This window comes from Perca flavescens, chromosome 23 (assembly GCF_004354835.1).
Source record: "Perca flavescens isolate YP-PL-M2 chromosome 23, PFLA_1.0, whole genome shotgun sequence".
Classification (NCBI taxonomy): Eukaryota; Metazoa; Chordata; class Actinopteri; order Perciformes; family Percidae; genus Perca; species Perca flavescens.
The window spans coordinates 23887477-23904412 of record NC_041353.1 but is presented as its reverse complement, the minus strand read 5'-3'; the positions used below and the strand labels follow the sequence as shown (position 1 = coordinate 23904412).

Sequence of the window (16936 nt, the reverse complement as noted above, 5' to 3'; positions counted from 1 at the left end):
TTTTAAAAAGCATCAAACGCTCTATCAAGCAGGAACAATTTATACTGCTGTTATAGCTTCCTTTAGAAAGAGAAGACTGCTGTGGACTGGCAGAGAGAGGAGCGGTTACGTCACTGCGTTGGGACGGGCCCTGCTTTGTGTACAGTAAATCTGTTCCCCGTCGGAAAAGAATGTCTTACAGCAAGGTGAAGTGGTGAAAATATTCTAAGTATAGTGTACACTTAAACTAATATAGATTTTTTTAGGTGTCTAGAACAATAACGGTTTATTAAACCTAAAAGATAGTAAACACTACTCTCTCAATAGTGCACTCAATAGTTTTAAGTACAACTTCTTATCAAACGTAAAGGTAACAGTACTGATTCTAGGGCTGTGCAATTAATCGAAATTTAAACGTGATCATGATTTTGGCTCCCAATGATCACAAAAACAGAATAATCGAGAAAAACAATTATTTAGCTCATTGCGTTTGCTAAGTAAACTCTTATTTTCTCTTGTGTTAGGAAAAGAATTAAGGCACATTTTCACAGTTGTATGCATTTTTTAACTGTTGATTTAACTAACTAGTTTCTAATTTTTTAAGTTCAATAATTGCAACATCTTTCCAGAAGTCAACGAGTAATCGTGTTAAATTATCGTGATTTCAATATTGACCGAAATAATCGTGATTATATTTCTTTCCATAATCGAGCAGCCCTAACTTATTCCAAATAATTAATTTGACCATTTGGGTTTACAGTGCTGTAGGTAATGGACTATGGATATAACTACCTACTACTATATATGTAAGGTTTCCATTAATATTGAAAACCTGGGTAACTGCACCAAACCAAGGACATTTGGTTACAAAAAGCACAAGGGTCTACATTTTCAGACATAAATAAATGATGTGTCAAAAGTGTGTCAAAAGTATTCTTTACGAGCACTGAAGTGGCAAACTCACCAGACAGAAACAAAAACCCTTCGTCAACCTTCTCTCACTCACCTCCCTCCCTCCCTCCCTCCACTTTTCCTTCCATGCTCTTGTAAATGCTGTTTTAATTGAAATCTGTCAGACGCTTGCTGTGTGTCTCTCTCACTGGTCTGCTCAAACCACAGTGCTATAGCTGCTAAGCCATGAATTTCAATAAGAGCCTTTTCTTCAACCGGCTGCATTGAAGTCCTTCAAATAAGGACTGTGGCTTTCTAATAACCCGCACCAATCTCTTCTTCAAACACACACCCCTTTCCCGCATTCGGTTTCTCTCTTTCTGTATCGCACTCTAACTCTATCATAGTACAAGGAATGTAGATTTTAACATCAATATATGATTATAGCTTTCATTTTAACATATTATTGCTGTAAGAAACACAACACCAAGCTAGAATACTGTCCGCTTTTTAGGTCTTCCATTGTGAGATTTGGAGGGAACCCAGGCAATAGGCCCTGTTCTTCCAGAGCAAACACAACGAAAGCTTGGTAGTAGATGGTTGTGAAACCTGGAACAAAAATACTGTGTTTACCCTCCGCTTCAGTGAATCCAAAAAGAAAATGAACACGCCCAGAGCAATAACAGAGAGTCGCAAAATCCCCTTTGTGACCGGAAATGGGGTCTTAATTTACAGGGCCACTAACAACCACTACCACACTGCCCTGACAGTCATTGCTTTTATTTACACTAACTTTAAAGAACAAGACTGTGCAAAAATTAATTAGAAAATTACGTTATTTTTTAATTGTTTGATATTCTGTTTACATTAGTAGAGCAATAATCTGTCTTAAAAGTAGCCTACATTACATTTGAGGTGAAAAAGAATCATTTGAGCCTCTGTTTTTCCAGCATTACAACCCCAGTTGTTATATGGAAGATCATCGTTTTAGAGCTAACCTGAAGTTATTACTGTGTGCATTGGCAGGGAAGAAATATCCACGGAGAAATATTGTTGGCTTGATTCATGGACATTTAGTTGTAACGTGGCTATCTTCTGCACTCAATCCACCACTTTAACAGCACTGCAAATTGCTGTCCCATTATTGGGGCTTTAAGGCATCAACCTAAATAACCCAGTAATAAGTACTATTGAATCTTTTCCTATCACAATACTAGCATTTGATACTTTTTTTACCCAGATCTAAAAAAATAAATAACTATTTGTATGGTTTTGCCAATCACCGCAAGTGTTCTTCGATTTAATGTGATGTGTGGTTGGCCCACTACCACAGCAGCTATGTGTAGGAGTAATGGTGGAATTTTAAGCAACTGAATGCTTCCATTCACATGATGGGTTTTGTATGAAGGAGACAAAAATAACAGGTATCAAATGAAGTACTCTACTGGTATCGGTATCACTTAAAAGGAGAATTTTGGTCGATTTCAACACATAGTTGTTTGTAAATGTGGACGAAAACAATAGGTGTTGCCTACACCGTGTTATCCTCCTGCTAGCGTTAGCACCCAGGAGGCTGAAACAGTTTTTAAACGTGTTTTTAGCCTCTTAACATGTTCGAAATGTCATTACAAGTGCTTACCCATGTGAAGGGATTCCTTCCAAGTGAACACAGTGACTCTGACTGCAGTAGATGTGAAAGAAATGCATAAAAGTTGTGCTAATTCAGCTCTATTTAGTTCCGGTTTTGAGACGGCAAGACGAGTGCTTAGGGACCGTCTACAAAGTACACCAAAAAGAGATACAAAAATATTTACTAACTTAATGATTAATGTCTCCAAACTTACCTCAATTATAATTTGTCTCCTGCTAGTTGTACTACAGCACTTACTTTAAAAAAATAAGTATATGCCCATTTTTGAAAAATATTTTTGTATCTCTTTTCGGTGTTGTAGTTTGTAGACGGTCCCGAAGCACTTGTCTTACTGCCGTCTCAACACCGGAACTAAACAGAGCTGAAATAGCATAACATTTGGGCATTTCTTTCACATCTACTGCAGTCAGATTCACTGTGTTCACTCGGAAGGAATCACTTCACATGGGTAGGCACTTATAATGACATTTCGAACATGTTAAGAGGCTAAAAGCGCGTTTAAAACTTGCCCTGTTTCAGCCTCCTGGGTGCTAACTGTAGCAGGAGGATAACACTGTACACCCACTGTACAAAAATGAAGCCAAAATATCTTGGACATGGGCGCTTCTGCCACCTTAGATGTTATTTGGAGCCAGAATCTGTGCAGTAGTGGTCTCACACAGCCAGACCTATCTCCACAGCGCTGTGGAGTAAGGTCTGGCTACACCACACATACACTCTAGGATAGGCGATAAAAACGCTCTGGCTTGTTTGCATTTCTTTAAAACAATCACAATCGTCTTGGGCGGCTCTAAGCGCCAGACGCAGCGACAGTGGCTCTGCACAATAGTCTCGGGAAGGAACTTGTTTTGCCAGAATTCATGCGCCACTGAGCAACTTTCATATGAATGAACACAGCCTCGTCCCCTACGCTGTATCCACTTCTCTTTATACATCCATGATGCCAACGTATAGGTGCACACAAGACACAAAAGCAACAATTCCCAGGATCCCACATTCCGGTATTTCCTGATATTCAACCCTAATCTTCAGTGGTGATCATGTGATGCCCTAGTGGCTGCAAATACAGTTCTACCAATTAAGCAATTACACTGCTCCCTTGAGGGATGGGTTAAATGCAGAGAATGAATTTCGCTACATGTACGTGTATGTGACAAATAAAGTACCTTTACCTTTACCTTACCTTACATTTCAATGATCCCACCGTTCTGTCCATCCTCAGATCATATCAAACTGCCTTTTCTCTCCATATTATGTCCTACCCCCACCCAAAGGCTGCCTAAAAGGTAGCAAATATGTCTAAAAATTATGGTGCTCTTTGGAAAATGCAACCTTGTATATTTATAATACTATTTATAGTATATTTAATCTGTAGTTAATGAGCTACAACCTGCAAACCCGAGGTATGGTTCTTTAAAAACACACGCAGCGTGGGTACGGTCCTTGTGTCCTCTGAGCAACAGCTATAACATCAAAGCAGCTACGTTTACATGGAGGCAGGAGAGCAGGCGAACCTGAGTTCAGTGGGTTATGTTAACAGAGTCCAGCTGCTAACGTTAAAGACAGGAAAAAACTTTTGGTCAACTGTTTGATTCACACAGCCCTGGTTAACTAAAATAGTGACTACATTAATGACTACAAAGCATGTGTGTGTGTGTGTGTGTGTGTGTGTGTGTGTGTGTGTGTGTGTGTGTGTGTGTGTGAGTGAGTCAGACTGGTTCCGGCTGAGGCAGATGTTAGTTTCCTGTAAAAGGCTGGGAAATGAGACAGATGAGTTTACTTTATGCGTAGATATGTGTGTGTGTGTGTGTGTGTGTGTGTGTGTGTGTGTGTGTGTGTGTGTGTGTGTGTGTGTGTGTGTGTGTGTGTGTGTGTGTGTGTGTTTCCACTCCCTGTGTTTCCTGTGTTTGCTACTGAGCAGCAGCTACACACCAGGTCAACTCCGCGCCCTCGTATTAAACATTTCCACCGACCACAGACAAACTCGTAAAAATATATCAACGGCAGCTTTTGGGGAGGGAGTAGAACAGAGGATCCCACCTTCCGCTCACAGGTAAATAACTCTTATTTACCTCAAAGAGAGACGGAGAGAGCGAGAGAGATTGCTAAGTTATTAGAGCTTGTTTTTTAAAGTTAAAATCACATGCCAGGAATAATATTTAAAAGGAATGGAATATTCATGGAAGACAGAAGAGGATTCTTAATGATTTTGGTGAAACCGTGACCTTGTCTAATGGTACCCTCAAGTGAAAAAAAACAACAAGCGCTAACACTCAACTTTAACCCCCTATTTAGCGTATATAAGCAGTCTATAAACATGCAGGATTTATATTTAATTTTGCAATGTTCAGTGTACGTTAACAAGTCAAGTGTTATTGTTTTCGAGCCTTTTTGCAAGCAAAGCCATAAACCTTTTTTTATTATTATTATTGAATCTTATTGGATGTTGCAATTTCTATTCAGTTGTCTCAAAAGCCAGCCAGCGGCCCGAATGTAAGGAAAGGACACCTTACCACCCAAACTCTAAATACATGACTGAAACCTTCTCTCATTTCTGTGGAATGAATAGACTAGACCAGGGGTGGCGAACCTGTGGCTCTTGAGCCGTATGCGGCTCTTTGCCCGGCTCCTTTGAGGCTCTTACTCTGTGGCTGGGGGCTGTGTTATTGGTGGATGTTTTTTTTACATTTCAGATAAGTTAAAAAAAAAAAAAAAAAAAAAAAAAGCATTTGAATGCATCTGCCAATACATTTGCTGACTTTTTTTTATGGACAGATTCTGCAACCTGAGGAAAGAAAGCGGCCACAGATCACCTTCCTCATTAACCCTTTCACTGCTGAATCCGATTGTCTGAAAGCCCCTCTAGTGACAAATGAATGAAAGAGTCCCTTCGAGTGGCCACAACAGAGTACAACCAGACCTAACAAGGATTGTGGATAACAAAGACTGTCAGGTTTCCCACTGAGTCAATCTAAGTAAGGATGAAAAACTGCTATGTATTATGACTGTCATTAGATCTGGAAGTCACTGTTGCTGTTGTAATGTGGACGTGCATGTGTTGTGTGCAGTGTTGCCACAGTTACTTTGAAAAAGTAACTTAGTTACTTTACAGATTACTTGATTGTAAAAGTAGTTTAGTTACTTTGCAGATTACTTGATTTTAAAAGTAACGAAGTTAGATTACAAGTTACTTTATTAGTTACATGCAGCAGCTGCCGACAACACGCCCACAGCCTCAACATTAACATGACAACCGGTTTACTGTGAGGCAGCTCAGCGTTGCCATTAGTAGGATCTGGTTTATTATGGCACGAAAGAGAGCGAGTCAACCGTGTTTAAGGGCAGCATTTCCTCTTCAACATAGGCCTACTGCCCGACCAACTTCTTCAACTCTCCCCCATTACAGCTTTTGTTGTTTGGGTGGTGGGGGACCTCCTTCTCTCTGCTTCGCTCCACCTGCTGGGACTTGCTCTGTAAGTTTGACTGCAGTGCTGCGACTCCAAATGTTTCTTCAAATTTGACGTAGTCGCCACCAGCACAGAGGGCTAGATTTATCAAGCCGTTTGCGTCTGTTTCCAGGCGCTAATTGGTCGAAAAGACGGACGTAACCGATGCGGGCTATTTACAGACAGGGCGCACTTGGGTAAAACCGCAGATTGTCCTCCACATGAGCGAGAAGAGACAAGTTGCGCTTTCAATATGCGTTCGTGGGAGGGTCGTGGGGAAAGTGGGAGTTCCACCCAAAAAGGTGGGAGGATAAGCGCAAAGTGCACCTGATTATATATTCCGTGGTATTTACAAAGACTGTCAGTAAGAGCGCGTCTCTATTCTGCGGGGGAAATTCGCCGCCTCTTAAAAGCAGGTCTGAACCAGCCGCAATCGAGTTTCCTCGTAGACCTTTATGCCGCTGGTGAAATGGCAACAGTAATCTGAGCAAGACGAAGACATAGGCGAGGCTGAAAATGTTTTTAACATAAGAATCACACTTTGTCAGTGAACACAACATCATTTAGCGTTACAGATTAAGCAGCGATGCAATATTAGAGTTACTGGAAGAAATCAAAGATGACATTGAATCTCCGACTCAGTGTTCACATCCCATTCCAGCAGTTGTTAAACTCCTCGCTACATTACAGATATATCGGCATCAGGATCATTTCAAACAGTCCTAGCATCAGCAGTGGGAATATCGCAGTCTGCACTCAGCCATATCATAGCACAAGTACCGCTTCGCTACAGCGCAATTTACGGTATAGTGAGCGGAGAAAGACGCTGATTGCCTGATGGGTGTCAGGGTTGGCAAATACTACGCAAAATGTGGAAGCATAGCGTGCGCTAATACCGAACTCGCATAAACAGACGCAGCGCAAACTGCGCTAGTGTTAGTAAATTAGGCCCAGAGTGTACAACGAACCTTAATATTGCCGTCTTTAACTGACACAAACAACAAAAAAAAACTAAATAGTGACTGTATTTCCAGCTAGAAAACGCTCATCTCTCTCCTCCCTCCATTGTTGTTTACGTTTGTGTCGCTGCGTGGTACACGTGAACTGTCCACATGCTGAAAACGTGACTTGTCGCATACGTGACTTTACTCCCCGAGACGCAAGAAGAAAGCAAAAATATATATTTTTACTAAGGAAAATGACAAATAGTAACGCACAGTGACTTGGATAAGTAACTTTAATCTGATTACTGGTTTGGAAATAGTAACGCGTTGGATTACTCGTTAGTGAAAAAAGTGCTCAGATTAGAGTACTAGTTACAAGTAACGCGTTACGTGGCATCACTGGTTGTGTGGCTTTTTGCTATGTTTTTTTTTTTTTGTGGCTCTTTATGCTGAACTGGTTGGCCACCCCTGAACTAGACAAATGAAGCTACAGCATAAGTTCAGCCATCACGACGAAAGACTTTTGCAATCTTAGGCCGTCTTTATTTCTCACGCATCTGCATTCAATCCTCATTATTCCTTGCTGTCCTGTCCTGATCAGCTGCTCTCATCAGCTGGCACCATCTCTCTAATAGCTCAGCGACAAACCTACCCTGCGAGCCAGTCTTCCTACTGCTGCCTCTGTTTAAAGGCCCCTGTACACCCACACAGTGGTTTTCAGCTTATTAGACCCTTTGCCCAGGTTGAAGGTGGGCCGCAGCTTAGATGGGAATTCATTACATCACAAATTTCATCTACCAATAAGAATGATAAAGGTGTCATGTGTCCTGCCCTGACAGGTGCAACAGAGCTAACTGGAGGCTCACAGGAAGTCCTGGGAAGAGGTCTAAACAGCCAGATTGTAATTGTAACGCGCGCCCCTTTCCCATCACCACCAGTGTCCGGCCTCTGGGCTCAAGGTAGATGCCCCTCACTTACAAATCTCCCAAAGACTTTCTACCAATACTTAAGTGTCATGTATCTGTTACCGTATAACAAACATTCACATGTCTCTCCTGATTGAACTAAATCAAGTAGTCAAACGCTGCGCTTACTGTATAACCCTATTTTATGGGGTCAAAACTATTACCTGTAGGGCCTTTATATTCAGACATTACAATAGTATACTAAAATGCAAATTCAAACTGATCGCTTCCATTTAATGATGTGCTTCTACACCCATTAGGGTTTCTTAAATAACAATTGGTGAGCATTTACCGCATTTGACAGACACACAGAGCTCTACGTGTTACGCTGTATGACAGGTGAAGGGTTTCTGGCTTTTGATGACATTTGTAATTGATGATGATGATAAGAGCCAGGTAGACAGAGCTCCCTGTACTTAAGAGTTCCCACATGCCCCTGGGCCGCCATTTAAAAGCTCCCTGTACCTCCAATTTCCTGCTTCGGTTTGTTTAAAGTGAGAATTCCTCCTTGTAGAAGAGTATGTACATGTCGGCGAGTGTGTGAATTTTTGTGCATGAATACATGTCTACGCATCTGTGTCTATAGGTGTGTGTGTGTGTGTGTGTGTGTGTGTGTGTGTGTGTGTGTGTGTGTGTGTGTGTGTGTGTGTGTGTGTGTGTGTGTGTGTGTGTGTGTGTGTGTGTGTGTGTGTGTGTGTGGCAGCAGCAGCCTCAGCCTGCTTCCTCTCCTCACACAACTCCAAATAAACGCATGCAGCTTCCACTGGTCCACTCCACTATGTTTGTCTTTGTGTTTATTTTTCTCTCTTTCTCCCCCAACATTAACAGCTCCCCCCCATCCCATGCTCCCATAATCCATTGCTCTCTTTGCACTTCCTCTCTCTCAACACATAGCACACTGTGTATATATAGATATTATGTGTGAGCCATGTCATTATTTCAAATAATGGCAACATTTTACTTTATATCCCCCCATTTAGCATTCAATATATGAAGATGTGATAAATGGTTTACAACACACTACAATGTAGACTAGAACTCCTCCTGTGGGCACCCATAAAGGCAGACTGCTGTAGACAGATTATGAATAACATCGTAAAACCCAGTTGTAATCATGTAAAATATGTCTTTAATAAGAGACATGATTCTTGACAAATACTTTATATTGATTATTATAAATGCTTTAAAATGTCTGTATATATGCTTTGATATGGTATAAATGTATATAAACTGCTTATAAATTCTAGACTTTGCTTTATATGCTTAAACAAAGGGTTACTGAATGAGGATACCAATGGCTATGATGAGAAATCATAAATCAAAAGCAACAAAAAATTCTCCCTTTGAGTTTTGTCCTATCTGACTGCAAACTGAATGTCTTCAGGGTCTGGACTGTTAACACAGAAGTTTAAGTTTAAGGCGACACCTTTGACTCTGTAAAACGGCAATAAGTAGTTCCTTTTATAATTTTTAGTAAGGATAAGCATATGTATTGTCATTCCAGAACAAGCCGTACATGAAAGGGAATGAAATGGAGAACTCAGGTCCCGGGGCAGTACATAGAAATCTAAGAGACTGTAAGGTCTAAGGTAACAAGGTGGTCAAGCTGCCCCAAAGTGCAGAAATGCCCTGAGTAATAATACAAAAACATGAAAGTGATAAATAATAGAAGCAGTTGTTTTAAGTGTATAATGTTCAGTAAGATGCAGATTGTATCAGTCTTACAGCATCAAGGAAACAGCTGTTCGTAAAGCTGTAGTAATTGTTTAATCAAGAATCTCCAGATTAATCAAAAATAATAATAATAATTGGGGCGCCTGGGTAGCTCACCTGGTAGTGCGTGCGCCCCATGTACAGAGGCTCGGTCGCGAGTTCAATTCCGGCCTGCAACCCTTTGCTGCATGTCATTCCCTCTCTCTCTCCCCTCTCAGTCTAAGCTGTCCTGTCAAATAAAGGCCTAAAATGCCACAAATAATAATAATTGTTATGTTTATTAAGATTTACCAGCTGCTACACTGCACTATACACTGAGCACTATGCATCTGCCCATTGCCTTCCTTTAATTGTAACCCCTGCCATTATATACAGGAGCCCATATTCATCATATTCAAAGTTTCTCCACCTGGCCCGCTGCTGTGCTCAGACACACTGGACTGAAGCCGAAAAAAAATTTTAAACTGTGGGGAAATGCATTTACACGAGGGCATCTGAAAGTGTTCAAAAACAAAAGAAAGAAACGTTCCATATGGTTAATAGTTTTTTTCTCCGTTGTTTTCTGATCAAAATGGTTGTTTTTTCTTGCCACAGTCCACTTCTAAGAATCGCCTAGTCATCGTGTTCCACAGTTCACAGACACTCCTGTGACCAAACATTCTCGCATGGCGTCCACACGAGATGGTGTTTAAAATTCCCAACGTACTGCCAACTCCAACTTTGCCAGGAACTTTGGTGTTGAGCTCAGAGAAGAATTTACAAGCGTATTGTTTTCACTCTGTTTTGGCGGGCACTACATCGTCCAAAAGGAACGATTAATATATCAGACATAGAGACAGACCCGGTCAACTCGGAGGCATCAAGTTGACATCTAATACTGCCACTAATCAACCTCTGCACTGCTGCTGCAAATCACACACACACACACACACACACACACACACACACAGAGGAGGGTTCTTTAAATGGGGCATACGTTAACTGAGACCTACGCTACAATTATTGATGGAACAAACTCAGCACTGTCGTTTTTCAAGGGGCAGCAGCGCTTTCATTGACAAGCCAGTTCCTCAATTTAGAGATCCTTAAATTTTTCCAAACTGGAAATGAGCTTCTCCGCTCTACGTGTGTGTCACCACTGGGCCTGTGAGCCATACCTGACTCATGTGGTCATAGCTCTCCCACATCATGACAGATCAGGAACATTCGCTTCCCCAACTCGAGAGATTGGGAGTCTTGGTTCTCGCCTGGATGTGCTTCAGACAGAGCCTGTGAAGCACCGCAGAGTGGAAACACACCATAATGGAACAAACAATTGTTGCTAGGCTTTATTATCCTCCAGACGAGTGTCAGGGAGAAAGAAATGAGCCGCGAGCTGACACTCACCACATGCAAAGCAACAATCTAACACAACCGCACACACTTCCTTGCACATACGCACACGCAAAACCGTTGTGTGCGTGATAATTTGTATCTACCGGACTATAACTTGAGTGGCTGGTCGTAGCCCAGAAGTCCCTTACTGTGTGAGTTATGATTTGTGAGGATCAATGAGACGGATCTATTTTCCTGCTAACGACTTCAGCAGACTGGCTGTCACTCGCCACGACACACACGATGACATACAAGCAAATTAAAAAGTGAAAAAAACCTGTACATGGCTGTACCGTATGACTGGGGTTGTGAGCTCAGTGAAGGAAAGGTGAGACAGCACCTCTGCCCTCTATTAGGTGCTCACAGCGCTGCGGGGGAAGGTCTGGCTAGTCCACACAACACAACAACAACACACACTATTAGGACACTGGCAGTGGAAACAGCTAATCGGTCCCGTGAGTTAAATGTTTGCTCTGTCAGAACTTGGTCGACAAAGGGGGTTTGTACATCTCATTCAGAACATCAACTCTCTTCACAGACACTCCTTTCACTGCAGTGCTACATTTGTTTAGGTTTTTTGTTATTATTTCTGCTCCCTGCTGAGCACTAAGTTGTACTGTTATAGCTGCAGAGCTAGTTTTAACTAGACACAGGGACGGAGTTTGGTCCAGAGGTTCCCAGGTCGAGTTTTTTTTTGTTGTTGGTGAAATAATAGTTATCATTAGCCTTATTAGAACACAACGTATGAAATGTGTCAGCTTAATATTGTACAGTACGTCTGTGACTCTCTGGTCAGATTGAACCACTGTCTTTAAAGTGACTATATGTAACTTTTAAATGTTCCTGAAACTGTGTAATGTTCCATCTGATGACCATAAATGACCTGTAACAGCAAAGGAGACTAACAGTGAAAAGAATGCTAGTTTTATATAGTTTTCATTAATGCCTTTGCCCGAGTCCAAATTTCCCCCCAATCACATTTTGATGTGTCAGAGATTTCGGCATAACACCGGAAAAGCCTGTGTTAGTGAGTATCCAGCCAGGTAAAGGGTAGCAGGAGATTTCTTTAAATAGGCCTAATTGTATTTTCATGTTATTGTAGAAGTTATCTGTTGTAGTTATGGCTGATACTGGGGCAGGACCACCACAGAATAGAAGGAAATTAAACCAAGAACTACTAAAAGCTAAAAGGGAAAGACGACGGGCGAAATCCGAGTCACACTCGGTCTGGCTTTAACAAATGACGGGATTGTAAATGATTCAAATGCAACCCCGAATTGGCCCTCAGGTATGTAATATGTCTATTTCATTCATAAAATAACTTTACAACGCACAATGTGGTTGTACGTCAGTAGCCGACATTAAATTACGCCCCCCTTCCATTTAGTGCAGACATTTTATTCCCTTTCAGTCCGTGTTTGTTTTGGCCTACTATTTTCTGGTCCCTTGTCCCCCTGTACTTGTGTAAAGCGTCCGTGGGTTTCGTGAAATGTGCTATATGAATCTAAGTTATTATTACGTTGGTTGCTACAACAATCTCTTAATGCTTTGGCTCGTGATCCAGTGACAGTGATCCCTGGTTTATCTCATGATGCATCCAAAGTAGGCTGAGTTACCGTATGAACACTTGAAATGCAACAATTCATCTGTAACGTATTCTCTTATTGTAAAGGAATGATTTTCTGTCCGAGCGAAACATTCATCGCAACTACATGACCTCCCGGTAACACTAACTCAGTAATCTACAGTGGGCAATACAGCACCGTAAAGAAAGAGCTTTACCACAGCAGGTGGGGTAAAAAACACTTTTGAATCAACGCAAACTGAAAGTTACATATAGCCACTTTAAACAGCTGGGTGGGAGTGTGAGAGGTCCTAATCCGGTTTAGGGCGGAACCTTTGGAAGATGAAATAAAGAGAGTGAATAGAAAGAGACAAAGAGAAGAAGAAGAAGAAGAAGAAGAAGAAGAAGAAGAGAGAGAAGCAGGCCACGGTAGGAGAGATGGAAAAAAAACATTTGCAAGGAGATTCCTGTGGGACACCCGGATGCTGCTGCTATTCCTGTGCAGGAGGAGGAGAGGAGACAAGTGTCTGATTGAGGATCTCTGGATGGGGGGCGGGGGCGGTGTGCTGGTGGTTAAAGGCTCGGAACAGCCTGCCAGAGCAGGGCAACAAGAATACACCGCTGCTTGTTTACCGTGAACATCCCTCTGACAGGAGCCGGAATTACACGTGTTGACACAGTAACTGCTTATCCTAAAAAATATAGATTATATCTATATAGAGATTTTTGACATTTAATTGGATACATATAATGGTCTAATAAAATATCTTTAGCCTTTGTTTTAAGAATAAGGAATTCAAAAGATTTTTTTTACCTTTAAAAATGGAAACAAGTCAATGGAATTTGGTGATTCAATTTGCATTTTTTAATTTTTCAATGTCTGTCACGTGAATTCTACCCCGAAACCTTCAGAAATTGTTTCGAAGGAGAGGAGATGAGAGAGAAGAGGGGGGGGGATGTATTCACATGCTGGTTTATAGGGTTTCCAGTGAGCAAACACACTTCTATTTCTGCATCTCTTTCACCTCTTTCTCTGAATGTCTCCACAGAGAATCCTCTAACATCCTTACACTGGCTCCTAACACGCCTTCATACTGACCACACCAACACTGTGAGCAGTCGGGGGGAAAAAAGGAGAGGATAAAGGAGAGGTGGCAGCCTCCTCCTGTATTTGATCTCTCTCTTTCTCTCTCTCTCTCTTTCTCTCTCTCTATCCCTCACCACATTCCTCCAGCGTCTCCTTTTTTGTGCCTTTGCAAAGATGACGGATGACTGTCCTCTCATCTGTCTTTGAACTTCCCTGCCACACTGTCCCCATTCACAGCTGCATGCATGTGAGCATTGTGCTTGGAGAATGTGTGTGTGTGTGTGTGTGTGTGTGTGTGTGTGTGTGCGTGTGTGTGTGAGTGTTAGAGGGAAGGAGAAGGCAGCCCCTCCTCACCTCGGGATCACCGCTCCTTCGGCACCCTTTCGCCTCTGCCGATTGAGCCCATAAATTAAATGTGACAGGCGTAATGGGTCGGGGGTGCCAGGGTAGTGGGAGGTCAAGCGATTTTAAGAAATCTAATGCCACTGTGGGTATGGCGGGGCACTGACCAAGCCAGAGGCATGATGTCAGTGCCCTCAAATCCCACATCTCCTTGTGATGTCATAGGGTCACGCACGAGGGAGATTACTTTTTAGGAGGCACTAAAAGATCAGGGATGTAAATGAGGTCGAGATCCATTTCAAGACTGAAGTGGCTTCGTGTTCACAAGGATCAACATGTCATCAAAGCATTTTACAGGCCCCCGGATAGTATTTTGCTCAAACTGGCCAATATGTTTTCCCCTGTAGACGGAGGAAAAATGTGAATGTAGTGTATGGGATGTGACTTTTTTAGGACACAATCTAACTTTGGGGAAAGGGTTGGAGCCTGGGACAAAGCTGATATACCAGTAGACTGTGGTGCTATAGGAAGAGTCAGGGGATCAACACAGCCATTGGGATTCATCCATCCATGGATATCTGTAAACCATAACTGATTTAATGAGCCATTCGCAGTTTCACTGTACCGGCCGTGTGTACTTAGACTTGCATGGCTAAATCTTTGAGACAAGGGTCTCAACAACATCACGGTCATCCATCCAACAGTTTCTGGGATATTTCAGTCTGGACATTGCCATCCCCTCGAGCCATGCCCCAGCATGGCTAAAAAACGGTTCCAAGTGAAAGGTTTTCATTGGTCATATGCAAAGAGTTTCTCAGTCACGGAAGCATACCCAACCCCATGCATGGTACTGTAAATGTAGTCTCCCCTGTGGCTACAATTTGTTTTGCTCAGATATTTATCACAATCAGATACTACAGTTTTTGCGATACCCGAAAGTAAAACCCCTCTGGAACCCCACGGATCACTGAATGGGCCTAGCGGTCACAGGCCTGGGGGCCCAAGGGGTCATGGAGCGCCTGGTCCAAAGCCTCGGTTTGAAGGGACTGTAAACATTTCTTGTCGGAGAAATAGGACACACAAAACAACTACAAATGGTGCAGCTTCAGTAAATGGTTCAGTCTGCGTGTCTTGCTAATATGTAGGAGGGGTGGGGGGCCTTTTACATGTCTGTTCCCGAGGGCCCATTGACTCATAAATAATCCATGTCTGAAAACAAGTCTTTCAATGCTGTAAGATTAAATGACTGCATTGGACACACCTCTTCCTCTAAAGTTTGCACCTAATAGAGCATAGCAGCACTCATCTGGCCACTTCTTTACAATGACTTTGCATGAATTCACTTCACCTATAATAAATAAATGCTTTGTCACATTTGCAAGCAGATTCTACCAATTGGATCCAGTTACCTCAAAACCTAAAACATTTCAGACAATGTAATCCCTGTGTTTAGTTGAAGATTGAGCAAGCAGCATCGAGTAGCTTTACACAAATAAAGCTCTACATGTTGTCTTTGCTTTTCAGACAGTGGAAGAAAACAGCTCTCCCAGTGCTCTCTGTCTCTGTCCCAGTCTTACCATCGGAGCGGTGGATGCAGGTATGCTGGTTGTCGCTGAGGAAGAAGCTGTCTGTGCACTGACACTCGTAGCTCCCCATGGTGTTGACACACACTTGCTGGCAACCGCCGTTGTTGTCCACACACTCGTCCACATCTGTTAGGATGGAGAGACAGAAAGAGAGAGAGATAATGTCAACCGTGGTGGACTAGCAGCCAATTGTGTCACCGAAATTTTATGTGTCGGGAAATGTCGAATGAAAGGGATGACACCAGAGTCAGGAATGTGACACACACACACACACACACACACACACACACACACACACCTAACAGGCGTCTGAACCTGGCACCATAGGTGGCAGAATCAAACTCCTGGGACAACGTGAGCATCTACAGTGTGTGTGTGAGTGTGATATGGGCACATACTGGTGCATGGGTGTGTTTATAGGGCCCCACTGTGCCACTGAAAGGCCAGTAAATTTCCAATGGGGCATTTTGATGGGGCTGAAGTGAACTGCAAACATGTAACACCCTTGACTGACTTTAACAGGGATTCAACAGGGCTGCCCGTAGGTGAGTGGAAGAGAGTGTGTGTGTGTGTGTGTGTGTGTGTGTGTGTGTGTGTGTGTGTACAGTGGCGGTATGCCTTTTCATTGTGTTTAGTCTGAGGTTCTGAGGTTGACCTAGCAGACAGTACAGACAGGTTACACAAACATAGACATAAGGTGGACATACTGCAGAAGGAAGAAAGAAAAGACATACAGAAAGACAAAAAGACACATAGCTGCCCTTAAAGAAAAAGTATGTGCCACTTGGCTTTTATCATGCTGGACACAATGTCCAACCTTGTTCTACCAGAGCCTATACACGTTTTTATTAACGGATACCATCAAGGTTAAGGCTTTGGGAACTACTGCTCACTTGACTCTGTGCAATTCAAAAGTGCCTCGTTGGGATGGAATGAACAAATTCCCTTACATTAAACCAATAAATATATGATTTGTAATAACCTGCAGAAACACACATACTGTAGAAGGGTTTTCTGATGGGACGACCCTGCCAGCAGGATGATAAACTGTTACAGATTGCTGGATAAAAAAAATAAGAAATCTGTTTTATTATGTGACAGCGCTATTGTTAACCCTCCTGTTGTCCTCGGGTCAAATCTGATATCAGAAATGTGGGGTTTCTTTCAACCAAATTTTAAAACAAAATAACGTGAATGGTTCCATACAACACTCTTCACGAGTTAAATAAATTATCAGTTCACTACTTTCATTGAATTTGGGTGTTTTATTCAATTATATAGCATTTTAAAACAAAAAAAAAAAAAAAAAAAAAAAAAAAATTGTATAAGAGCGTTGAAAAAAAAAAAACATCGGGAAAAGTGACAACAAAAACTTTTTTTATTTTTTTTATTTT

The 16936-nt window shown here is 42.1% G+C and overlaps 1 protein-coding gene across 3 annotated transcripts in view; it reads right to left on the bottom strand.

Moving 5' to 3' along the window:
* The window catches only part of scube1 (signal peptide, CUB domain, EGF-like 1), a 126548-nt gene that overhangs the window by 63253 nt on the left and 46359 nt on the right, over positions 1-16936 (bottom strand). For all 3 annotated transcript variants that reach the window (XM_028570466.1, XM_028570467.1, XM_028570468.1), the window contains one exon: positions 15534-15668. In XM_028570466.1, coding sequence (XP_028426267.1) covers positions 15534-15668 — 135 coding nt within the window. The remainder of the gene's footprint in view (positions 1-15533; positions 15669-16936) is intronic.